We start from the raw sequence: 27,196 nt of genomic DNA on the forward strand, positions 1-27,196 counted from the left end.
AGAAAAAGGAAGACTTGCATTTATATAGCACTTTACAGCCAATGAAGTACTTTTTGGAGTGTAGTCACTATTGTAATGTAGGAAATGTATTTTGTTATTTTACTGGAAAGAACCAAATGTTTGATCAAACATTTGGTCACCTGTCCTATTGTCTAATTACGCTCTTCTGTAGCACCTTGGGACGCTTTACTGCGTTAACCGCCCTATAGAAATACAAGTTGTTTTTGTCAAAGATCCAGAAGCTGTTAGTTTGTAATTATTCTTGTTTTACTTCTGAAGCCAAAACCTAGCACTTAGTTAGCACAGCGTGAGACTGATTTATTACTTTCCAATCCCTAGCACGTGCACTGCCACTGGAGGGTGCAGATGTAATTAAGGTACAAATTTAATTAGGATGGGTTTTAATCCTCAGTTTTTATTGTCGGGAATTATTTTCTGACTGGTTCTTCCACCCCCCCCACCACCGGTGATGGAATTATTCCACCTTGGGTAATAGATGGTTTACTTCCTCTCTGCAGAGAATCTCTAATCCGCACAGCATTCCAGTGCTTGCAGTTAGTGGTGACGGACTTCCTTCCCACGATGCCCAGCACCTGCCTTCAGATTGTTGTGGATGTAGCTGGCAGTTTTGGCCTTCAGAATCAAGAGCTGAATATCAGTTTGACATCAATAGGACTCTTGGTAAGTTGTAGTCATGGGTAAGAACGTCACCCTTCAATGTGGCTGCAAGTGGAACACTGTCGCTGCACTATTCGTTAAAGGCAGGGCTCGGTGACACAATAGATTGTTACAGCCTCTGTGACCCAAGCTTCAATGCAGCTAAAATGTGGCATCCAAGTCATCTCCCCAATGCCAACTCTTCAATGAAATGGGCTTGGTTTGGTGCAAGCCCACAGTGCACGATTCATAAAGGATGGTTGGTGAGATGGAAAGCGAAGCACCTCTGCAATGAGAGAGGTGCTATTCAGAGGTTGGATTTAAAATGTGTTGTGAAGCAGAGTGGCCGGGTAGGATTAATCTGTATCCTTGGCTGAAAATGCCAAAAGTGGCTAAATATTCCAATCCAAGGGGATTTGTGGGGAAATTTCTTCACCCAGAGGGTGATAGAGGTCCGGAACACTCAGTCTGAAAAGGTGGTAGAGACAGAAACCCTCACCACATTTAAAGGGTTCTTGGATGTGCACCTGAAGTGCCGTAGCCTACAGGGCTAAGGTCCAAGAGCTGGAAAGTGGGATTAGGCTGAATAGCTCTTTGTCAGCCAGCGCGGACACGATGGGTCGAAATAGCCTTCTTCCGTGCTGTAAATTTCTATGAATCCCCATCACTGACGTTCATCACATCAGTGAATACTAAAACTATTCATTTTTAAAATAGTCGCAGAGGTGAGTACCTGCTATTGATGGTACTAAGCTACAGAGTTATCTTTTCCTTTTAATCAGGGACGATTGTTGTATTCTTTTCAAGTGTTTAGTAACATTGCGGTCTAGTAAATGTCTGGTATGATGATTACAGTTTAACATTTAATCACTTAGCTCAAGTCTTAGAATTTAGCAGTTCCTGTTGTCTTTGGTAGCCTGGAGCTGTGGATCTGGTCAGGTTTCACTACAAAAGCCAGACACTGCGGAGGCTGGAAATCTGAAATAAAAACAGAAAATGCTGGAAATACTCAGCAGTAATGTTCACTTTAAGCTGCGCAGCCGGCTCACTGGCTTTTAAATAAGAAAAACCGTGAGTGCGTGATATTTTGAATGGGCCACGCACCCAAAAATAAATAAAAGGGAACATTGCTCAGCATCTGTGGGGAGAAAAGCCGAGTTAACCTTTCAGGTCGGTGACCTTTCGTCTGAACTGCTCTCTCCACAGATGCTGCCTGGCCTGCTGAGTATTTCCTGTATTTTCTGTTCATATTTACTACTACAGATACAGCAGAGAATCACCCACACTGGATATATCTTAGTTTTGTTGGTGCCCATTTCTATATTCCAGTCGCATTGCTGGTCCATCTCAAATAAATCTATTGAAGATAAAAATTTAATTATGGCCGTTTTTAAAAGATGTTGCTGATTCAATAAATACCTTCTGTTCATCAACTTGGAGCATTGTTCTGTTACAAAATCCCACCAAACAAACTAGAATCTTTAATAACTGATCTACACTAATTCTTTCCATATATTTCATCATCATAGAAACATAGAAAATAGGTGCAGGAGTAGGCCATTCAGCCCTTCTAGCCTGCACCGCCATTCAATGAGTTCATGGCTGAACATGCAACTTCAGTACCCCCTTCCTGATTTCTCGCCATACCCCTTGATCCCCCTAGTAGTAAGGACTACATCTAACTCCCTTTTGAATATATTTAGTGAATTGGCCTCAACTACTTTCTGTGGTAGAGAATTCCACAGGTTCACCACTCTGGGTGAAGAAGTTTCTCCTCATCTCGGTCCTAAATGGCTTACCCCTTATCCTTAGACTGTGACCCCTGGTTCTGGACTTCCCCAACATTGGGAACATTCTTCCTGCATCTAACCTGTCTAAACCCGTCAGAATTTTAAAAGTTTCTGTGAGGTCCCCTCTCATTCTTCTGAACTCCAGTGAATACAAGCCCAGTTGATCCAGTCTTTCTTGATAGGTCAGTCCCACCTTCCCGGGAATCAGTCTGGTGAATCTTCGCTGCACTCCCTCAATAGCAAGAATGTCCTTCCTCAAGTTAGGAGACCAAAACTGTACACAATACTCCAGGTGTGGCCTCGCCAAGGCCCTGTACAACTGTAGCAACACCTCCCTGCCCCTGTACTCAAATCCCCTTGCTATGAAGGCCAACATGCCATTTGCTTTCTTAACCGCCTGCTGTACCTGCATGCCAACCTTCAATGACTGATGTACCATGACACCCAGGTCTCGCTGCACCTCCCCTTTTCCTAATCTGTCACCATTCAGATAATAGTCTGTCTCTCTGTTTTTACCACCAAAGTGGATAACCTCACATTTATCCACATTATACTTCATCTGCCATGCATTTGCCCACTCATCTAACCTATCCAAGTCACTCTGCAGCCTCATAACATCCTCCTTGCAGCTCACACTGCCACCCAACTTAGTGTCATCCGCAAATTTGGAGATACTACATTTAATCCCCTCATCTAAATCATTAATGTACAATGTAAACAGCTGGGGCCCCAGCACAGAACCTTGCGGTACCCCACTAGTCACTGCCTGCCATTCTGAAAAGTATCCATTTACTCCTACTCTTTGCTTCCTGTCTGACAACCAGTTCTCAATCCATGTCAGCACACTACCCACAATCCCATGTGCTTTAACTTTGCACATTAATCTCTTGTGTGGGACCTTGTCGAAAGCCTTCTGAAAGTCCAAATATACCACATCAACTGGTTCTCCCTTGTCCACTTTACTGGAAACATCCTCAAAAAATTCCAGAAGATTTGTCAAGCATGATTTCCCTTTCACAAATCCATGCTGACTTGGACCTATCATGTCACCTTTTTCCAAATGCGCTGCTATGACATCCTTAATAATTGATTCCATCATTTTACCCACTACTGATGTCAGGCTGACCGGTCTATAATTCCCTGTTTTCTCTCCCTCCTTTTTTAAAAAGTGGGGTTACATTGGCTACCCTCCACTCAATAGGAACTGATCCAGAGTCAATGGAATGTTGGAAAATGACTGTCAATGCATCCACTATTTCCAAGGCTACCTCAAGTACTCTGGGATGCAGTCCATCAGGCCCTGGGGATTTATCGGCCTTCAATCCCATCAATTTCCCCAGCACAATTTCCCGACTAATAAAGATTTCCCTCAGTTCCTCCTCCTTACTAGACCCTCTGACCCCTTTTATATCCGGAAGGTTGTTTGTGTCCTCCTTAGTGAATACCGAACCAAAGTACTTGTTCAATTGGTCTGCCATTTCTTTGTTCCCCGTTATGACTTCCCCTGATTCTGACTGCAGGGGACCTACGTTTGTCTTTACTAACCTTTTTCTCTTTACATATCTATAGAAACCTTTGCAATCCGCCTTAATGTTCCCTGCAAGCTTCTTCTCGTACTCCATTTTCCCTGCCCTAATCAAACCCTTTGTCCTCCTCTGCTGAGTTCTAAATTTCTCCCAGTCCCCGTGTTCGCTGCTATTTCTGGCCAATTTGTATGCCACTTCCTTGGCTTTAATACTATCCCTGATTTCGCTTGATAGCCACGGTTGAGCCACCTTCCCTTTTTTATTTTTACGCCATACAGGAATGTACAATTGTTGTAGTTCATCCATGCGGTCTCTAAATGTCTGCCATTGCCCATCCACAGTCAACCCCTTAAGTATCATTTGCCAATCTATCCTAGCCAATTCACGCCTCATACCTTCAAAGTTAACCTTCTTTAAGTTCTGGACCATGGTCTCTGAATTAACTGTTTCATTCTCCATCCTAATGCAGAATTCCACCATATTATGATCACTCTTCCGCAAGGGGCCTCGCACAATGAGATTGCTAATTAATCCTCTCTCATTACACAACACCCAGTCTAAGATGGCCTCCCCCCTAGTTGATTCCTCGACATATTGGTCTAGAAAACCATCCCTTATGCACTCCAGGAAATCCTCCTCCACCGTATTGCTTCCAGTTTGGCTAGCCCAATCTATGTGCATATTAAAGTCACCCATTATAACTGCTGCACCTTTATTGCATGCACCCCTAATTTCCTGTTTGATGCCCTCCCCAACATCACTACTACTGTTTGGAGGTCTGTACACAACTCCCACTAATGTTTTTTGCCCTTTGGTGTTCTGCAGCTCTACCCATATAGATTCCACATCATCCAAGCTAATGTCTTTCCTAACTATTGCATTAATCTCCTCTTTAACCAGCAATGCTACCCCACCTCCTTTTCCTTTTATTCTATCCTTCCTGAATGTTGAATACCCCTGGATGTTGAGTTCCCAGCCCTGATCATCCTGGAGCCACGTCTCCGTAATCCCAATCACATCATATTTGTTAACATCTATTTGCACAGTTAATTCATCAACCTTATTGCGGATACTCCTTGCATTAAGACACAAAGCCTTCAGGCTTGTTTTTTTAACACCCTTTGTCCTTTTAGAATTTTGCTGTACAGTGGCCCTTTTTGTTCTTTGCCTTGGGTTTCTCTGCCATCCACTTTTCCTCATCTCCTTTCTGTCTTTTGCTTTTGCCTCCTTTTTGTTTCCCTCTGTCTCCCTGCATTGGTTCCCATCCCCCTGCCATATTAGTTTAACTCCTCCCCAACAGCACTAGCAAACACTCCCCCGAGGACATTGGTTCCGGTCCTGCCCAGGTGCAGACCGTCCGGTTTGTACTGGTCCCATCTCCCCCAGAACCGGTTCCAATGCCCCAGGAATTTGAATCCCTCCCTGCTGCACCACTGCTCAAGCCACGTATTCATCTGTGCTATCCTGCGATTCCTACTCTGTCTAGCACGTGGCACTGGTAGCAATCCCGAGATTACTACTTTTGAGGTCCTACTTTTTAATTTAGCTCCTAGCTCCTTAAATTTGTTTCGTAGGACCTCATCCCTTTTTTTACCTATATCGTTGGTACCAATGTACACCACGACAACTGGCTGTTCTCCCTCCCTTTTTAAAATGTCCTGCACCCGCTCCGAGACATCCTTGACCCTTGCACATACCATCCTGGAGTCTCAGTTGCGGCCGCAAAAACGCCTATCTATTCCCCTCACCATCGAATCCCCTATCACTATCGCTCTCCCACTCTTTTTCCTGCCCTCCTGTGCAGCAGAGTGGGAAGTGTATCCACCTCCACCTCCAGCTCCTGACGGTCCGCGTTGCGGAGTTGGAGCTGAGGGTGGATTCACTCTGGGGCATCATCATAGGCGGTCCCTTGAACAAGGATGACGAGAGTTCACAGATGTTTCAATGAAGGACCCGATGGTCTAGTCCTGAACTCCAGTTGAGGGAGTGGAAGATGCCTGTGCGTGGATTTTTTTTTTAAACGTATGGTGACCGTTGCACATCAGCTACCGTACGAGCTTGACAGAGCTCGGCCTTTATCCAGTGGCAAGGATTAACCAGGACAACAACTGGAAACTTGTTCTGCTGCACGGACCTAGTGCGCACACATATCACAGTGTAGGCAGGTCCATGCTGCCCCTGGGCCCTCGGCTCTTCTGGGCCCCGTACCCTCATTCACCGCACCTCCGCCATAATGTTCCAGGGCCTGGCGCTCCAGCTCTATTAATAGTCCCGACCTGCGGTGGTGGTCTCACACAGGTCGGGGCGGCCCACCATGTTCCAGGGTCCGCCGTTCCAGCCACAGTGCGCCAGTGGTGGAGGGAGTGAATGTTTAAATTGGAGGAAGGGCTGCCGTACACGAACGGGACCTGGCCGCCGATCCCTATATTTAAGGAGGGATATACTTGCTTTAAAGGCAGTTCAGAGAAAGTTTGCTAGGTTTATTCCTGGGATGGAAGGGGTTATCTTTTGAAGAAAAATTGAGCAGGTTGGGCCTGTACTCATTGGAGTTTAGAAGAATGAGGGGTGATCTTATTGAAACATATAAGATTCTGAGGGGGCTCGACAAGGTAGATGCTGAGAGGACGTTCCCCTCGTGGGGGAATCTAGAACTTGGGGGGCATGGTTTCAGAATAAGGGGCCGCCCATTTAAGATGGAGATGAGGAGGAATTTCTTCTGAGGGTCGTGAATCTTTGGAATTCTCTACTCCAGAGAACTGTGGAGGCTGAGTCATTGAATATATTCAAGGCTGAGATAGGCAGATTCTTGAACTTTAAGTGATTCACGGGTTTATGGGGAACAGGCAGGAAAGTGGAGTTGAAGCCAGGATCAGATCAGCCATAACCTTATTGACTGGCGAAGCAGGCTCGAGGGACCGTTTGGCCTAATCCTGCTCCTATTTCTTATGTTCTTTATATTATATTATAGAGATAGAAGTATGCAAAGACCAGTGTTCTTGGTAAATTAGTAATTTATTTTAACCTTCATCCTGCCTAGAGTTTTTCTTTAAAGTTTTAGAATGTGGAATTTAAGAAAGTTCCTGCTCAAGGAGACCGTGTATAATCAGTTACTCTTTGCATGTAAGCCTTTCCTTATCTTTATAACATCCTTTTGTGTGTTTTCCCTCCAGTGGAATATTTCAGACTATTTTTTCCAACGAGGAGAAACCATCGAGAAGGAACTAGACAAGGAGGAAGCTATGCTGCAGAAGCAGGCAGAGGAAAAGGGAGTCCCTCTGAATCGGCCATTCCACCCTGCTCCCCCATTTGACTGCCTCTGGCTGTGCCTTTACTCAAAGCTGGGAGAGCTGTGCGTGGATCCCAGACCGGCTGTCCGAAAGAGTGGAGGGCAGACCTTGTTTTCTACAGTCGGTGCTCATGGAACTTTACTGCAGCACTCGACCTGGCATACAGTGCTGTGGAAGGTATGAGAAAAGCCAGAAAATAATTGTTTGTACTACGTAACCTCGCAGGCTGGGTGAAGCAGTTTACGCCTTAACCCCAAGTGTTCGAGCTGAGTCGCAATTTCAGACTCTGCGCCTCGTGCTTTCCTGGCCTCAGACCTCAGTCTTGCACTTTTCCATTTGCGGCTTCACGCTTTCCCTGCCCTCAGCTCCATCATTTGCTCCCCAGCTGACTGCTCCCCTCCTTGCCATGTTTCTTCATACCTGGGTTCTGTGAATATGCTCTAGCTCCATGCTGTGCACTCTGGCCCTTTGCTGCTCTCAAAAATCTAGGCTGACACTCCAGTGCAGTGCTGAGGGAATGCAGAACTGTCGGAGATGCCATCTTACGGATGAGACGTTAAACCGAGGTCCTGTCTGCTCTCAGTTGGCTGTAAAAGACTCCATGACACTATTTCAAAGAGCAGGGGAGTTACCCCGGTGTCCTAGCCAATATTTATTCCTCAGCCATGACATTGAATGGTGGTGCAGGCTCGAAGGGCCGAATGGCCTACTCCTGCACCTATTTTCTATGTTTCTCAATCAACATCACTAAAACAAATTATCTGGTTATTATCACATTGCTGTTTGTAGGAGTTTGCTGTGTGCAAATTGGCTGCCGCGTTTCCTACATTACAACAGCGACGACACTTCAAAAAGTACTTCATTGGCTGTAAACGCTTTGGGATGTCCAGTGGTCATGAAAGGCACTATATAAATGCGCGTCTTTTTCTCTTTTCTGTCTTTCTGCTTTCTCGTGCTTGGCCACTTTGATACGGTGGACTTGGGACCAGTGAGCCCCTGCTGAGACATCGCGACATCTCTACTCAGACCCACACTGAATCGCACTGGGTGCTGTCTGCCTTTGGCTCTCGCCCCACTGTCTCCCTGCTCAATGTCCCCGTCGTTTTCCTAACGTAAGGCCTACAATGTTCCCCACTCCTTGTGTTAAAAATCAGATTTTATTAGATTGCTAAATGTCAACCACTGTGTGGTGTCACATGAACTTTCTATAAAGATCAAGTGCTCGCCCGGTCCCCTCCTCCTCCAACTCCTCGCCCGGTCCCCTCCTCCTCCAACTCCTCGCCCGGTCCCCCCCCCCCCCCTCCTCCAACTCCTCGCCTGGTCCCCTCCTCCAACTCCTCGCCCGGTCTCTTCCCCCCCCCCCCTCCTCCAACTCCTCGCCTGGTCCCCTCCTCCAACTCCTCGCCCGGTCCCCCCCCCCCCCCTCCTCCAACTCCTCGCCCGGTCCCCCCCCCTCCTCCAACTCCTCGCCCGGTCCCCCCCCCCCCCCCCCCCCCCTCCTCCAACTCCTCGCCCAGTCCCCCCCCTCCTCCAACTCCTCGCCCGGTCCCCCCCCCCTCCAACATTGAGAAAGTGAGAGAAAGCCATGCACAGAGAAAAATAGTTAACCCAACACAAAGGCAAGTCAACTAGCATTCCCGCTGTCTGTTGGTGAGAAACCAGGGGCCCAAGGCTAGAATGTTCAATGTATACTGGCCACTGGTCCTGAGAGCTTGGCTCCAGCTTTGTTAGTGGCAGACCCAGGAATGTGGGTATGTTGACTATGTCAATATCCCAAAACAAGACACGTCAGAACAACCCATTATCCAAGCTGCCTAGCAACGTCGAGCATGTCCGAGAGATACTGGGGTTTGGCAGTGTGCCCCGGACACTGACATGGGGGAAAGGGTTAGTTCACAATAGAGGTGTGGCAAAATACATTTTACCCTCATGCAACACAGTAAGATATGCCCTAATTTGAAGAAAATACTGTGAAGTTGGATATTGCTTTTGAAGAAAATTTGACTTTAGCCCCAGCAAAATTGAGTGCATGTAAAAAAGGAGCTGTGTCACGTTCAATTCCTAGAGTGAGCTTAGGTGATCAATATAAATCATGTCAACCTTTTGTATGTGCTTATTTATAGGTATAGTTTGCACTGATTTCTTACATTGATTTCATTCTGATAGGTATTTGTACTAAATCCTGTTTGTTCTTGGTTCATGTTAGGTTTTATTTCCCCTGCTGGATCGAGTTAGAGAGTCATCCACTACAGCAGACAAAGAGAAGATCGAGTCAGGTGGCGGAAATATCCTTATTCATCATTCTAGAGACACTGCTGAGAAGCAATGGGCAGAGACGTGGGTTTTAACATTGGCTGGGGTGGCTAGAATCTTTAACACCAGGAGATACTTGCTACAGTCTTTAGGTAATGTCCTTCCCCCAAATCTCACTAAATATGTCTAAATCGTAGCTTTTGAAATATGATGTTTTCAGCGTTGTGTTGATGACCGTTGAGAACCTTGGAAACCTCTATTACTAACATATATTCTTTATATTTTCTGCAGGGGACTTTTCCAAAGCTTGGGATGTATTGTTGGATCACATTCAGTCAGCTGCACTGAGCAAGAACAGCGAAGTTTCTCTGGCAGCTCTGAAGAGTTGTCAGGAAATTTTACAGATTGTGACCCCTGTGAAAGAATGCGACAAGCCAGAAGGGCTTTCTGGGGTCAATATTCCGGTTTTTGTGGGGCCGTTGATCCCTCCGGGGCCACCTCGAGTTTTCTCCAGGACAGATTCAGTGGGAGAAAGGCTAGGCAGGTACAATGGAGCTGAACTGAATGCCGCAGTAGATGAGATTGAGGACTCCGCCCTGTGGTGGGCTGCGTGGAACACTTGGTACAAGATCGGTTCAGAGAGCACAAAGCCACCAGCCACCTGTGATAAGCTGTTCTTCATTCCCAGTCAGCCATTCCTCACGGCACTCGTGCAGATCTTCCCAGCTCTGTACCAGCACATCAAATCGGGCTTCAGTATGGAGGACCTGAAGAAGCTGGGTGTCATACTGCACGGCGCTGTGTCCGTTCCAATCAGCTCTGACGCCTCCCCATTCATTCTTCCATCGTACACTGAAGCAGTACTGACGAGTCTGCAAGAAGCAGTACTGATAGCTCTAGACATCCTACAGAAGGTATTAAGACTTTATACACTATTCACTGCCTGAAAGGGTGGTAGAGGCAGAAAAGCCTCACCACATTTAAAAAAAAAAAATACTTGGATGTGCACTGAAAGGGCTCAATTTTCCCCAAAGCATTCTTTTGGCGTACTTGAAGAGTTACGCCTGATTTTTTTTTTTGTGGCCCAAGTACGCCAAAAAAAGAAGTGTAAGTTTCCCCTTAGGATCTCTTCATTTTGGCGTGGCCTAACCCGAGGGGGGGTGGAGCCTTGATCTGCCCGAAAAAGATCGGGCTGCCATGGTAACCAAGGACACAAAGCGAGCCGAGGCTGCAAAGTGAAGCATACAGCCAGCTCCCAACAATTAAAAGAATTGAAAAACACATAATAGCACTCTCTCTCCCTCCCCGCTCCGCCCCTCTCTCCCTCCCCCCTCCGCCCCTCTCTCTCTCCCTCCCCCCTCCGCCCCTCTCTCTCTCCCTCCCCCCTCCGCCCCTCTCTCTCTCCCTCCCCCCTCCGCCCCTCTCTCTCTCCCTCCCCCCTCCGCCCCTCTCTCTCTCCCTCCCCCCTCCGCCCCGCTCTCTCTCCCTCCCCCCTCCGCCCCGCTCTCTCTCCCTCCCCCCTCCGCCCCTCTCTCTCTCCCTCCCCCCTCCGCCCCTCTCTCTCTCCCTCCCCCCTCCGCCCCTCTCTCTCTCCCTCCCCCCTCCGCCCCTCTCTCTCTCCCTCCCCCCTCCGCCCCCCTCTCTCTCCCTCCCCCCTCTCTCTCCCTCCCCCCCTCCCCCCCTCCGCCCCTCTCTCTCTCCCTCCCCCCTCCGCCCCTCTCTCTCTCCCTCCCCCCTCCGCCCCTCTCTCTCTCCCTCCCCCCTCCGCCCCTCTCTCTCTCCCTCCCCCCTCCGCCCCTCTCTCTCTCCCTCCCCCCTCCGCCCCTCTCTCTCTCCCTCCCCCCTCCGCCCCTCTCTCTCTCCCTCCCCCCTCCGCCCCTCTCTCTCTCCCTCCCCCCTCCGCCCCTCTCTCTCTCCCTCCCCCCTCCGCCCCTCTCTCTCTCCCTCCCCCCTCCGCCCCCCTCTCTCTCCCTCCCCCCTCCGCCCCTCTCTCTCTCCCTCCCCCCTCCGCCCCTCTCTCTCTCCTGCCCCTCTCTCTCTCCCTCCCCCCTCCGCCCCCCTCTCTCTCCCTCCCCCCTCCGCCCCTCTCTCTCTCCCTCCCCCCTCCGCCCCTCTCTCTCTCCCTCCCCCCTCCGCCCCCCTCTCTCTCCCTCCCCCCTCCGCCCCCCTCTCTCTCCCTCCCCCCTCCGCCCCCCTCTCTCTCCCTCCCCCCTCCGCCCCTCTCTCTCTCCCTCCCCCCTCCGCCCCTCTCTCTCTCTCCCTCCCCCCTCCGCCCCCCTCTCTCCCTCCCCCCTCCGCCCCCCTCTCTCCCTCCCCCCTCCGCCCCTCTCTCTCTCCCTCCCCCCTCCGCCCCTCTCTCTCTCCCTCCCCCCTCCGCCCCTCTCTCTCTCCCTCCCCCCTCCGCCCCTCTCTCTCTCCCTCCCCCCTCTGCCCCTCTCTCTCTCCCTCCCCCCTCTGCCCCTCTCTCTCTCCCTCCCCCCTCTGCCCCTCTCTCTCTCCCTCCCCCCTCCGCCCCTCTCTCTCTCCCTCCCCCCTCCGCCACTCCCTCTCTCCCTCCCCCCTCCGCCCCTCCCTCTCTCCCTCCCCCCTCCGCCCCTCCCTCTCTCCCTCCCCCCTCCGCCCCTCTCTCTCTCCCTCCCCCCTCCGCCTCCCTCTCTCCCTCCCCCCCACTCCGCCCCTCTCTCCCTCCCACCCCATCAGCAAGGGTTTTCTCGAGAGGCCACATATGCTGGTCTATGTACAAATGGAGTAACTATTAGCTGGCCAAATTGCCTAAATGGCCAGAATTGGCATAGGTGGTTGGTAATGCCCCCTTTTGAGAAAAAAAAACTTACCTAAAAAAAAAAATTTAACTAACTGAGTTAGGCTGATGCAAATTGATTGGGGAAACTGGGGATTTTTAAGTTAGGCCAGAAAAAGCAGCCTATTCCAAAAAAAAACTTGCAAATACTGGGGAAAATTGAGCCCTAAGTGCGGTAACCTACAGGACTACGGCCAAGAGCTGGAAAGTGGGATTAGGCTTGGTTGGCCGCTGCGGACACACTGGGCTGAAATGGCCTCCTACCGTGCTGTAAATTTCTATGATTCTACAAGGTCACCGTACTATTAATGGAAAGAAGGTAACAAAAACACAAGTTGTAGACTTGATGCATAAAAATATTATACATGCACAAGTATCAATACAGTACATGCTAGTTAATGAGCAAATTTCTATAAAGGTCTAACTTGTTTTACATGGTTGTGGACAAACAAAAACCAATGGGCTGTAGGAGCAGTTTTGACTGGGATTGGAGTTGATCCATTAATGGTTTAGCAGATGCAAATACTTCAAAGTAAAGAAGTCGTCAGAGCTTCACGAGCAAGTTGCTAGCCAAGTACTCGAACCCTTTGCAATGTGTGCAGATTAGGTGTTTCATAAAACAATATACTAAATAGCATAATTGTTTGAATAGATTTAGTGCACTGTTATTGACATACAAAGAACACAGCCTGAAGTAGCTCAAAGTACCAGTTATGTCCCCTCTTATTGTATTACGTAATGCAAACTTGCTGATAGTTGAGTTTTAATGACTTTTAGATGTGGTCACCTGGAGAACACGTTACTGTAATGTGTATCACTACAAACAATTTAATGCTTTTTGCTTAGCAGGACCAATTGGAAAAAGGAAGCTATCTTCTCCATTGGGATAGTTCCATTTGGAAGCTTCTACTGTATGTGGAAGGGATTTAGTCAAGGACCGACAGTCAGTGTATTAAAATACAAGAGCACTTTGTGCTAATGTGCAAATTCTCCAATTTAATTATGAAGTCCATTCTGCTTGATGGAAAAAGGTGGGTGGGTTAGTGTGGAACATGGGCCTTTTTAGCTGTTTTCTTGCTTTTCAGTTTGATTCATTACTAATTTGTAGAAAATTCACAAATCTTTGCAGCTAGACATTGGATCTATGCTCCCCAAGTGCAAACTCTACAGTCGAAGTGTGTAGTTGTTGCTCTGAGCATCAGTCAGGATGGCGAATGAAAATCAGAAATATATTGGGTTTTTAAAAAAAGTATAGAAGGCAGTAACTGTTGAAGATAATTAACATATAAGATTCTGAGGGGGTTTGACAAGGTAGATGCAGAGAGGTTGTTTCCCCTGGCTGGAAAGTCTAGAACTAGGGGGGCATAGTCTCAGAATAAGGGGTTGGCCATTTTAGACTGAGATGAGGAGGAATGTCTTCACTCAGAGGGTTGTGAATCTTTGGAATTCTCTACCCCAGATGGCTGTGGATGTTGAATCATTGAATACATTCGAGGCTGAAATCGATAGATTTTTGGACTCTGGGGGAATTAAGGGATATGGGGATCGGGCGTGGAAGTGGAAGATCAGCCATGATATTGAATGGTGGAGCAGGCTCGAAGGGCTGTATGGTCTACTCCTCCTAATTCTTGTGTTCGTATCTTAGGTTCTAATAGTATGTATGTTACAACCACTCCCTGCCCCCGACAGTTAAACAAGTTTGTCCAATGAGTAGCTAAGGTCTGAAGATTAAGATCATCCCTGGTCTGTACTGAGTTAGCTGAGATCAGCTGGAAGAGTGGTCTAGGCTTTGGAATAGCCACACATCATTCATTGTCACACATGAATCATAGCCACTTAGGTGCAGTACCAGAGGGTGGTCCAGATAGTCAGTACCTTCAGGAGAGGAGTGAAGGGGGTGGGGTTGGCGGGGGATGGGAGCAAGCATGAGCGTATTCGCCATAAAAGGAGAAGGGAAGTTGGGGACGGTGAAGATCTTTTACTGTAAATAACATTGATCCGCTATGGCATCATGTGGAGATTTGAAATGATGCAAGTTACACATACAGGACAGAAGTTTTAATTTTTTTAGAAGTCAGATTTTTTGTGGGGAGCAGAGAGAGCAGAAAGAACCTTCTGGCACATTAACCCTTTAAATGTCATGTGATGTTTGTTGAGCCTTAAATATATATAGGCTTCGGTGATCAAGTTTTCAATTAACTAGTAAAGCAGATTCGTTACAAAATATTCTCACCTCTGCACTGTTACTGAGACCAGTAAGTGAGATATATTCTATGGTGTGTGAGATCATTTAGTGGCTCCGAAGTTACTCTGTCCAGCTAAAACACATCAAGGCGAAAGTCTAACTTTGTTCGTTGGGCGCTATAGGGAGCACTATGTATTTTTAAAAACTCGATCATACAAAGCAACTCACTGGTGATGGAAAAAGAAGGAACGTTACTTTATTTGTGCTAGCGGTACTCATGAGGTATGGATCCCTATCCATGAGCAAATGAATAATCCTGAGAGAGTTTTCTAATTTAGATGGGTTAGTAAAGTTCAACAGCCACTGAACAAACTGATACATGAAGTATATTTTATTTTCTATCAAATCTTGTACAACCTCTTTTAAAAACGATTTCTCTATAACACATATCAGTGTTGTCTCTGATAATTCTACACGACACTCGCCTACCGTTAAATTGATTCATAATCCAGAGGCCTGGAATAATAATCCAGAGAACGTGTGTACAAATCTCACCACGGCAATTTGAGAATTTGAATACAATTAATTTTTTTTTTAAATCTAGAAATAAAAAGCTGATTTCAGTAAAAGTGACCGTGAAGCTGTCAGTTGTTGTAAAAACCCGTCTGGCTCACTGATGTTCTTTAGGAAAAAAAATCTGCCGTCCTTACCCAGTCTGACCAATAATTGACTCCAGCCCCAGACCAATGGGGTTGACTCGTAACTTCTTTCTGAAATAGCCTTGCAAGCCACTCAGTTGTATCAAACCACTACAAAGCATATACCACAGGCCCTCCACCACCTTCTCAGGGCAACTAGGGATGAGCGATAATTGCTGGCCTTGCCAGCGACCCCCATGTCCCGAGAATGAATTTTTAAAAAGACACGACATAATTTTGAAAACACGCATGCGAAATATGAAATCATGGGCTGATTTTCTGTTGACGGCTTCCGAACTTGTTTCTTTTCCCCCATTTAGGCAATTTGCGTAGGACCAGAGGACATGCAAAACATGTACCCAGCAATCTTTGACCAGTTGCTCTCGTTTGTGGAATTCTCCTGCAAGGCACCAACATACGGAAAATTAGAAACAAAAAATATAGCAAATGCAAAGTTTAATCAGGTAATCGTGCAAATACTTCTCGTCGAACACTGAGCTTATCTTTTATAATCAGAAGCACAATGTCATGGAACTCAGTATATGCAGCCACACAAATATATTACTGTGATTGTAACAAAGAAATCCTCTAAGGTTTATTTTATTATTATTTCATGTGAAATGCTTGGCCTTGGCTACAGTTATATCAAAAAGGTTTTTGTATTTAGTTTTGAATCTGGCGTGCTTGAGCCTGAAAATGGCCCTATTTATACCACTGAAATTTTTCAGAGCCAACAAAGGGAGAGGGGTGGGGAAAATATAGCCATGTTTGCTTTAAATGCACAAAGAGTTAGTAGGTTTACACAACATCTAGTCAAGTACTAAATTGTGCAGGCCAGGAACTTCCCAGTTTTGATCGCTAGTCTGTGCTGAGTTGGATCATCTTAGCTGAGAGGCGACTGAAAAGTATAGTTAGCCTTGAGTTAGAGGGGAAAATTGGCCAAATGTTACGCTTGGGATCACTATCAGGTGCCCCTCCCCCACCCCCAAGTTGGAAACTGCAGCTATGTGGACATTAGGCGGTGTCTGAAGCAGATTTGTCTGTAATCGAGAGTTTGTAGAGAGAAGTGATCGAGGCCCAAGAGAGGCATGAGTTCGGGACCCAGAAGAGGCGTGGGCCCAGGGGCCAGCCCACACTGCGCTATGTGTGCGCGCTAGGTCCGTGCAGCAGAGCTGGTCTCCAGTCATCTTGGTTAATCCTTGCCACTGGACCAAGACCTAGCTCTGTCAAGCCCATGTGATGGCTGGTGTGCAACGGCCACCACGTTAAAAATATCCACGCACAGGCATCTTCCACCTTTCAAGATGTAGTTTGGGACTTGGAATATTAGGTCCTTCATTGAAACACCTGTGAACTCATCCCTTTTTGGCATGGAAGCAAGTTGTCCTCGTTTTGAGGGACTGCCTATCATGATGATGTCTGTAATGGCCTTTTCTAAATTGACTAGAATGCACTCTGTTTGGGCGCACACATAAAGAATGTTTACCTGGACGAGTTACTTACGAGGCTGCCTGCACCGGTGAAATGGTGCTAGAGCAAAATTCATTGCCTCAAGAGAAAAAAGATAGTATCCACAACGAACATGCTACCACCGTGATTGCAGAGACATGCCCAGTGCTCTCGGATATGCAAGTTGAAGGGTTTAAACTGGCTGGAGGAGGGAATGAGTGGGATATCTGGTGGCCATGTTTTAAGGCATGCAGTATTTGGAAGAAAAGCCCAGGCGGCCCTTTGCTGGCCAGCGAGATTCTGTACTCTGCTATTGTTTTGGGAGTGAAACCAAAAACTGCGTTTTAGCCAACTTGGAGCTCTGGCACTACTGCCTGAATTGGGTGATTATCGTTTTTGAAAAATACACTAGGTTCCAAAAATTAGTAGCAAAATCTGATGTGCTTTTAAAATACTAAATGTGGCATTGGGAAATGCTATTGCCAAACACTTTTCTTTGCGTTGAAGATGGTGCCAGTTATCAGTACTGCGTCAATTTTTTTGCCACACTTGTGAATAACACATCTCGGGACCTGTATTTGGTTTGTGAACACATCCACCTATATGCTACAAATCATAAGGTAGCATTTTGTTGTGCTCTTGTTACCAAAATACAGGCATTAATGCTTAAGACATCTATTTAACAAGTTATAATTGTGTAATGGAGAACAAGAATTTCTTTTTTGCAATAATTGTTAAAATTTTCAAGCAAAACTATGGGGAAACAATTCAGTACAACTTGCTGACGGAACAAAAGGAAGACGTACTGACGTCACATACTATCCAGTGGGCTAGTTGGCGGGTTTTAAGCACCATCCTCATGTCGGAGAGCCTTTGCACATTATTGCACTTAACCTACCTACTTCCCACCTCCAGCCACCTTTAGCCACTTTCCCCTTCAACTTTCACCATATCCTGTTCATTTTCTGACGCCCCTGACTCCATATTTTACCTTCAATATTTGACTTGGAGAAAATGTTTTCCCACGTTTAGAGCTGAAGGTCACTCCCTCATATTAAAGTTGTTCCGTGAAACGTTGCCATCGTCGCAAGGGTGGGGATGAGTAGGATTTCCAAAAGAAAGCAACTAATCTTTTTGTCACCAGGGTGACTGATGGGACCGTCTGTATGATTTCTGGGATCTGCATTTCAAATAAGTAGAGCTGCCAAGATATGCACCCTGGAATCTATAGGAATCTTAAATTCTGAGATCCGTGATGGAACCAAAATGGTTTAACTTTTTGAGGCTTTTTTGTCAGATGAATGATCCTCCTTTCTTTCATCTTTGCCCTGATCCATCTGAAATGGTCTCCCGAGTTGAGAGGCGTGCTATGCAAAACTATTAGTTGAATTCTCCTGAATCTAACACTACAAGACTATATATGTAGATTAAGACAAATCACTTTCCATTCAAATGTCTGTGTTCTTTGAACTATTTTCCCTTTTTAAAAAAAACCTTCATTTTCATTACTCTTACTCATTACTCATTATTAAGGTGCCCTATTCATTGGCCGCAATGTCTGCTTTATCTATTCCTCCTTCAAGGAAAGATTTATATTTGAGATTCCTTTTGTTGTCTGTACCCTTTTAAAGAATGGAGCTTACGTACTCTTGAAAGATAAATTGATAGCTATGAAGAGAGTAATTTTGCTGGAGTTACGCTCAACCATAAATAAAGGGTGTTTATTTAAACAATCCCCTCTATCCTCCGATCTACAAACCTATCAAGTTTCACTCCTAGTAATAAAATCCTCAAATGTGATGAGACCAAAACCATCCTCCCACAGCAGTGCAGGAGAACCTCAGTATTTCAGCCTGACGCAAGTGCAGTGACTTTAGGGCACATTCCTCTGGTTTTTCTTTCACCTTTGCTCCTACTCACAATTATATGTTCAGGTCATTTATCTAAACGGTCATGCCACAGCTTGAAAGCTGAGTGGGCCAGGAATGTTAAATGGCCATCTACTCAAATTATGGAAAATGTTTTACGCAGAATTTAAACCCATCTATTTCATTTGAATTAAACTACCAAAATATTTATCAAAATACAATTGCATTGCCTGCATTTTTAATCAACAAAAATACAACAAAATGACACTTGTTTGCATTTCTAAGTAGTTTGATAATGATTATGATCTTCTTTTGTTCCGTTTATGCTGCTTCTGTACGTGACGGATATATAATAGATTCAACTGTTTGCTCCGGTAAGTTTTAAGCCTCCAGTAGGTTGTTTTTGACTTGACCCGTTCAGACTGGCATTAGACTACCCTAAATTGCATGGCAAACTACACTTCGATATATACCATTAACACACAGCATTGGCTTCCTATTTCTATCTGACTTTTAAAGCTGCAGTGTCCTTTTTCTGATGATCAACTTAAATTTGGTTTCATGAATTTGAAATCAAATCATGCTGTTAATTCTATGATTGATGATTTGGATGATCTGAACTTAACATTTAAGTACAATTAAAAAAAAAATGAATTTGAAAAGGAAAAATGCTGTGCACCTGTGTTGAGATATATGTGTTAAGACTGCAGCAATTCATGGAAAGAGGTTTTCCAGCTGCACTGATCCTTGCCACAATGTTTTGAGTGCAATAGAAGTCTGAAAAGTTGAGTGGCTGTTTCTCTCCATTTGTTGTTCCATTTAAGAGTTTATCATCTCTGCTCTGGAAGTCTCCCTTTAAAAGTTAACCTGTTCATTCGCAGCAATAGGATCCCTGCTCTTAAAAAAACCATCTGGCTAACGGTGAGCTGTGGACAGTTCATATAAAAGACAAAGGAAAGAAGAGGTGGAGAAAGGGGATCCTTCACAGGCAGGGACAACAGTTGGACCTTAGTCCAGCGGTCGGTAGCCTTCAGACTGGGATCATTTGAAGTCACCCACATTGAAACTTAATCAGGGATCGAATGGCAGTATGAATGTATGAAAGTTCACTTCTCATTCTGCTTATAGTTCTGACACTGCTTATCCTCTTTAGAATTTATAGACAAATGAGTGATTTTTATCATCACCCTTCACCTCTGCCTTTCAGAATCGTGCTCAAATTTTGTTGCATCTACATTGATCTCTCCCTTGGCCTCCATCCATTTTTATGCTTTTGGTGCTGTCCTGTGGCAAATCCTCTGTTTCTACAGTTTGAAACATGGCTATCTAATCTAGTATACTGTATGCAATGTGGCCGCCTCTTCATCGAGAAGACCAAATGCAGATTAAGTGACCGTTTTGCCCACAAGACCACTCTAACTCTCTCCCCTCCCATTCCCACTCTGACCTTTCCATCTCTGCCCTGTTTCATTGGGGTCAAGTTTCGACCTGAGTTGCTCCTACTTTTTTGGATCAACTGGTTTAGAATGGGGTATCATAAAAAATTGCAATTCTCGGCATTTAGTTTGCTCCAGTTCTAGTCAGTTAGAACAGTTTCATTTTGGAACAGATTTTTATTTTCAAAAGGGGGCGTGTCCGGCCACTTAGGCCTGTTTTGAAAGTTTAGGCAGTGAAAACTTACTCCAAACTAACTTAGAATGGAGTAAGTGTCGATTTTTGTACACTCAGAAAAACCTTGCCTACACTTTACAAATCAGGTGTAGGGAACGAGGGGGGGAGTAGTTAAATTCTACAAGCATTCGACAGTCTTACTTGTACAAATAAAGAGCCATCCTGACTCAAAAAATCATAAACAAAGCAAAGACAAAATATTGAATATTCCTACCTGTGTGAAGCAGCAGCAGCCTTCGAGCTGCGGTGCTTCAGGCAGGCCTTCCATGTTGGAGACAGGGGCGGCGTCAGTGACTCGACGGCAGCCCAACAACAATGGCAGCAAGCAGCCTTCGAGCTGCGGTGCTTCAGGCAGGCCTTCCTTCCATGTAGGAGACAGGGGCGGCATCAGTGGCTCAACAGCAGCCGAAGACACAGCAAGCAAGCAGCCTTCGAGCTGCGAGGGAAGCTGAGGCTATTCGACCACGGGATAGGGGTGGCGGCAGTGGCTGATGGCGGCCAAAGACACAGCAAGCAGCCTTCGAGCTGCGGTGCTTCAGACAGGCCTTCCTTTCATGTAGGAGACCAGGGGTGGTGTCAGTGGCTCGATGGCAGCCGAAGAGACAGCAAGCAGCCTTCCAGCTGCGAGGAAAGCTGAGGCCATTCGGCCACGGGATAGGGGCAGCGGCAGTGGCTGACGGCAGCCGAAGACACAGCAAACAGCCTTCGAGCTGTGAGGGAGACTGAGGCCATTCGGCCAGAGACAGGGAGAGGCAGCCAGATAGCTAGTTTGAAACTTAAATTTGCAGATTGGGTGCTGCATTGTCAACACCACGGATTATGCAATGGTTCGCCAGCAATTCACTGCATAGGAGAGAATTGATTAGAGCTCACCGCACCAGGAACGTCATAGCCCGTAGGCTGATGAGCAGGAGACCTTACCCACGTCGGCAATATCGAGCCAGACGCTCGTACCTGGACATGAGCGAGGCCGATTGTGTCAAAAGGCTGCGTTTCCGCAGAGAAATTGTCGCTGAGATCTGTGATATGCTGAGAGCAGATTTGCAGCCCAGAAGCAGAACGCCAACTGCCTTGTCTGTTGAAGTGAAGGTAACAGCTGCACTTGCCTTCTATGCCTCGGGATCGTTTCAGGCTACAACTGGAGATGTGTGCGCCATCTCTCAACCAGCAATACATGCCTGCGTTTACCAGGTCACGGCTGCACTGTATGCACGGAGGAATGACCATCAATTTTCCAATGACCACACAAGCGACCCATGAGAGAGCTGTGGGCTTCTTCAGGATTGCCGGCTTCCCAAAGGTACAGGGCTGCATTGATTGTACCCACATAGCCTTGCGAGCAGCTGTGGAGGATTCCGAGCATTACAGGAATATAAAAGGTTTCCACTCGATCAATGTGCAGCTCGTGTGTGACGACAAGCAGCGCATCGTCAGTCGATGCGCAATCCCTGGCAGCACCCATGATACGTTCATCCTACGCGACAGCGTTATATCTGACATGTTTGAGCAGCAGCCAGAAAGGCAGAGCTGGCTACTGGGAGACAAAGGGTACGGCCTGTCCACCTGGCTCATGACGCCCCTACGCGTGACACGGACAGAAGCTGACCGTCAATACAACATGGCGCACATTGCGACGCGCAGCATCATTGAGAGGACCATTGGCATATTGAAACAGCGTTTCCGATGCCTGGACCATTCCGGAGGCCATTTGCAAAACTCTCCTCAGATTGTCGGTCACTTCACTGTTGTGTGCTGCATGCTCCATAACTTAGCCATCATGAGGCAGCAGGAGCTGGCAGTGGAATCAGAAGACCCACGTGAGGGTCCAGTGCATGATGATAGTATTACGGAAGAGCAGGATGTGGATAATGACGACGATCAGGAAAGCATGCAAGTGAATGATGCCGGAGCACAAGGTTGGAGGAGGGCCGTCCATCGTGCTCCTTAATGATTGCACGAGCCTTGCGCCAGCAGCTCATCCATGAACGCTTCAATTACTCATGCCTGAGGGCTCTGCAACCACTGTTGCGCATGGACATGTTTATTCTTTGGAGTTGTTCTTACGTTGTGTTGTGTTAATGGAAGATGAATCAGTTTTAATGAGAAAATATTTTATTAAAAAGTTAACGTCACTGTAATAAAATATTTGTTGTATCAAACTTTACTTTTTAATATGACTCTTGAGGATCACTTAAAAACTTTAAGATCACTTATAAACTTGTGAAGTTACAAAACAATTTCAGTGTGAAAAATCTTACACTCTTCAGATCACTTAAACTTCAAGATCACTTTTTAGATGCAAAATTAAATAAGTTACAAAATGTTGAGAGCATTTACACTATAAGATCACTTAAAAACCCTAAGATCACTTATAAGTTGTAAATTTACAAAAGTTAGAAAATAATTTTAAATTTAAAAACGCTACTACAGCCACATCAAGAACAAGAACAAAAGCAGCAAAGAAAGGCTGCAACCATCTCTCATCCACATCTCAGTGAATGTTCACTTCTTCGTGGGGGTGTCATTTGATTGGCTGGGCTATGTGCCTTTATTGCAGCAGCTACCTCCCTGACGGCCTGTGCTGCCACTTGTATGCCCTCCCTACGGCCTGTGCCGTCGATTGCACTCCCTCGGACATTCCCTCCCTAATTTCCCGTGTTATTACTGCTATTTCTCCCGTCAGGACCGTCACCTCTTCACCCACTGCACTGACGCTACCGATGAGTGATCGGGTAAGCTCATTGGTCTCCATACCCAATGCCACAACCTGAGCCACATCTGTTGCACACTGCATCTCAGGAGAGCGTGTCTCCAATCTCCTTCTCCTCTGCCTGGGTCTGCCTCGTGGCACCACTACACTGGGAGGTGCGGGCACGGACGGTGGGGCGCTCGGTGTTCCAAACGGCACCACTACACAGGGAGGCGCAGGCTGGGACGGTGGGGCGCTCGGTGTTCCAGACGACAGCACTCGAGTGCGAACCTTGGGCTGGGATGGTGGGTGAATGGGTGTAAACTGCTCCATTATATCACCAGCACCACTGGGACCCGCAACATCGGAATCAAAACCATGGAAAGTGGAACCAGAACCTATGCGAGTGGGAGGCGCAGGTTCGGACGGTCGTGCACTAGCTGTAAACTGCTGCATTATACCAGCAGCACCACTGGGACCCGCAACATCGGAATCAAAACCATGGAAAGTGGAACCAGAACCTATGCAAGGGGTTGAAACTCTGATGCCCCTTAATGGAGGCTCATAAACATTAATTTGGAAGCTCTCCCCTGTAGACATTTCAGTCATCGCCGCCATCATCCAGTCTGGATCGTCTGCATCTGGTTGTACTGGTTCTTGTTCTGTATCTTCAGGATCCTCAGGGTTGGCAGCATCATCATCATCATCATGTTCTGCAAAATACATCAGAATAGTCAAATGTTTAACAGCAAGAGAGGGGGCAGGATGGGTGACATGAGTACTCTCACACATAGCAGGCCAGGCAGTAGGTTGATTTGAAGGGCCACGATGCATTTTCAGGACTTACCCTCTTCCTCGCGTGCGGGCCCAGCTTGTGCTGTACTGATTGCTTTTCTCCATGTACGATTCATCATAGCAGCTACCCTCTGTTCCAAGGTTGTCAGTGGATGCAGATTGGGCGTGCCTCCTCCTGTCCGAGTTGCTTCCCTTTTGTTGTGGGCCAATTTCTTCTGCAAAGAGTAAAATATAACTTTTTACAGAGTGCGTCTTTCTGCAGGGTGGGACATTACAATTACGATTACATTAAAAATAAAAAATATTACTTACACTAACTACTTGACCAAAGTCATGCCATTTCTTTTTACACTGGCTTCCAGATCTCATGGTATGCACCACTGCGCAGTAATCTTCTGCAACTTGGTTCCAGCGTTTCTTCATTTCTTTAGGTGACACTTTTATGCGACCTCTGTTGCTGGTATCTAGCTCCTGTCATCTCTGCTCAATGACGTTGACTAATATCTCCACTTCCTCATGCAAGAAATTCTTTGTTCTTGGTGGACGTTATTCCATTGCTGTATTGAATTGACACTCTTATTTTTCAAAACACACAGTCCTTAATTTGCATACACCTATGCAGCACTTGTTCTGGAAGTTTAGCAGTGAAAAGCAGCACTCACTGATTTCAGCAGGTGATTTATTCAACAGTGCTGCTAAAAGCACTCCTTCAGACACCAATAAATCACCAAAATTCAATCCCAAGCCTTTCCAGAGGTCCACGAGACAAATCAGCACTTTTCTTTAAGTTCCTTTAAAAATGGCCGAGTGCCAATGTTTCTCGGCTACTGCGCATGTGCGCACTCCAACGCGCACGCACAGGGCTGCCGGCATGACGTTCCCTCATTTAACTTAGCACCCCCACCTCCACTTGCAGAATCAGTGTGACTGTGTGGCTCCGCCCCCCCCCCCCCCCCCGCTGCTGTGTTCGCGCTGCGCCGAGCTCCCAGGGACCAGCAAGGAGCCGGAGAGTTAAGAGGTATTTTTCTGTCGCGCTTTTAGGCGCGAAAAACGGGCGTCCAGGTTGGGGCTGCGCCGTTCTAGGCGCGGCCCGAAACTTGATCCCATTGTTTCAACAAGCTCAGCACACGTTTCAGAAACAGTGGGGGTAAATTTCTAATTTGCCACCTGGGTGGTAGCCTGGCAGAACAGATTGCCCAGCCATTGTAGAACCCACCAGATTTTTTTAAAAAGGGCGGGAGATCAGTTCCGCCAGATTGCTGCCCAGGTGGCAAAGTTAAAAATTATCTCCAGTACTTTGGGCCCAAGTATGAACTGTTCATTAGAACAGTGCACCTCCGAGCCTTGCACCGATTTTTTAGAATTAAAAGTGCGCCTAAAAGTTACCTCGCTATTCTGAACTGTCTGCAGGTCTCCATTCCAGATGGCGCAGCGTAGCTCGAGCTGCGGGGGACGGAGCTATCGACGTGCTGTGTCTACACAGTCGGCATGGGGGCGGGGCTAGGGCCCAGTGTGCCTGAGTGCCAGCAGTGTTGCGCATGCGCTTTGGAGCGTAAGCGCATGCGCAATGGCACAGAAACATTGGCAATCAGCCATCTTTAAACGGCCAAAGATATGCTGCTGCATGATTTTCTTTGCTGCTGGGTGAGCCCTTTCCTGTCCCTAGCCCCTGGCCAAACGGCCGAAGATATGCTACTGCGTGATTTCCTTTGCTGCTGGGTGAACGATTTCCAGTTCCTGGCCAAACGCATAGGCGCTGCATGCTGCAGTAGGTGAGGGTAGGGACTTTTATTTTTTTTATTTATTGATTTTATATTTTTTAATTTAAATTTTTATTTCTTGATTTATTGATTGATTTATCATTTATTATTGATGGTCCTTTATTTTTAAAAGTGAAGGTGTTTAGTGCTCTTTCTTCCCTGCCTGCGCCCCCCCCCCCCCCCCAAATCTCTGGCTTGCTGCGCTGATTTCTTAACTTTACACAAGGTTTTTCCTGGCGTACAAAAGTGGACACTTATTCTGTTCTAATTTAGTTTGGAGTAACTTTTTGCAATTCAAACTTGCAAAACAGGTGTAAGTGGCAGGACACGCCCCCTTTTGGAAAAAAAACCTGAACTAAAACAAAACTAAACTAAATCACTGAAATTGGAGAAAACTAAATGTGGAGAATTGCAATTTCTAGCATACTCCAAAAAAAAAACTAGTTGCTCCAAAAAAAGGAGCAAATCCAGTTGAAACTTGGGTCCATGATCTTTCTCCTGGGCACTCTGCAACTCTGATCTGAACAATGACTTCAGTAACTTCGAGAGCTTAGCTGGATCCTTCATTCATGGGATGCTGGTGATGTAGGATGGGTTTACTGGCATCTGGGGCAAGGGGAGGTCGGTTGACAATTTAGGGTGTAAATCCTTTGCTAGAATGGGGGTGAGGTGGGGGGGAGAGAAGGAGTGGGAGTGGTCATTCTATACATGTGTTTGCCTTTTTTCTCTTTTTGAGACTAGAGGAAATGTGTTCCAGTATTTTTTGATTTCATTTCAAACATTTGCAAGGTTTTTTTACTTCTATCAAATTTCCTCCATTTTCCTGTTTGTGGATTTTCCCACATTAGTTCATCCTCCTAACTATTTGCATATTCTTTTAATATTTTTCCATGACCTCATTGACCTTTTATATCTTCTAACATTTTAAGTGTCAGCTGTGGCTCAGTTGGTTGCACCCTCACCTCTGAGTCAAAGGTTGTGGGTTCAAGTCCCACTCCAGCACAAAAATCTAAGCTGATACTCCAGTGCAATATTGAGGGAGTGTTGCCCCATCTGCTCTTTCAGATGGATGTAAAAGATCCCATGGCATTATTTCGAAGAAGAGTATCCTGGCTAATGTTTATCCCTCAACCAACATCACTAAAACAGATTATCTGGTCATTATCACATTGCTGTTTGTGGGAGCTTGCTGTGTGCAAATTGGCTGCCGTGTTTCCTACATTACAACAGTGACTACACTTCAGAAAGTGCTTCATTGGCTGTTAAGCGCTTTGGGACGTTGGGTGGGTGTGAAAGGCGCTACATAAATGCAAGTATTTTTAATGGTTTCCAATCAAGCAATTTGTAGGTCATACTCCTTCACTCCCTTCCCCCCCCCCCCCAACCACCCATTGACCTACCCTTTTCTTTTTTCCAATTTTACTAAAATGCCTGTTTATTTCATGAATATAGACCTGAAATATTTAAATTAGATTTGCTCTTTGCAGATGCTCACTGGTTTCTGTTTTTATTTAATTTCCAGCATTCTCAGTTTTTCATTTCTTTTCCTGTTCAAACATGGCTATGCCTTCTGACTGAAATGAAACGCTATTTTCCCCTTATGGATTATCCTTAATCTCGTAGAATAAAGAATCCTATTTTTTTTGCAGTCTCTCTTCAGTTATGATTCCATCTTCTCGCATTCCTTCCTTGTATTAGCAGTTTGAGTGAAGTTTCAGCTTAAATCAATAGTCAGATGGCAAACGAGCATGTTGTCGGCCTGCTTTAA

The 27,196-nt window shown here is 46.3% G+C and overlaps 1 protein-coding gene across 4 annotated transcripts in view; it reads left to right on the top strand.

The window, feature by feature from the left end:
• Positions 1-27,196, top strand: part of mon2 (MON2 homolog, regulator of endosome-to-Golgi trafficking) — a 164,181-nt gene that overhangs the window by 115,713 nt on the left and 21,272 nt on the right. For 3 of the 4 annotated variants that reach the window (XM_070900267.1, XM_070900270.1, XM_070900269.1), the window contains 6 exons: positions 519-681; positions 7,144-7,437; positions 9,467-9,665; positions 9,805-10,427; positions 15,517-15,660; positions 18,870-18,887. In XM_070900267.1, the coding sequence (XP_070756368.1) occupies positions 519-681; positions 7,144-7,437; positions 9,467-9,665; positions 9,805-10,427; positions 15,517-15,660; positions 18,870-18,887 (1,441 nt within the window). The remainder of the gene's footprint in view (positions 1-518; positions 682-7,143; positions 7,438-9,466; positions 9,666-9,804; positions 10,428-15,516; positions 15,661-18,869; positions 18,888-27,196) is intronic. The other variant, XM_070900268.1, reaches the window with a different exon arrangement.

The sequence above is a fragment of the Pristiophorus japonicus genome, chromosome 15 (assembly GCF_044704955.1).
Source record: "Pristiophorus japonicus isolate sPriJap1 chromosome 15, sPriJap1.hap1, whole genome shotgun sequence".
Taxonomy (NCBI): domain Eukaryota; kingdom Metazoa; phylum Chordata; class Chondrichthyes; family Pristiophoridae; genus Pristiophorus; species Pristiophorus japonicus.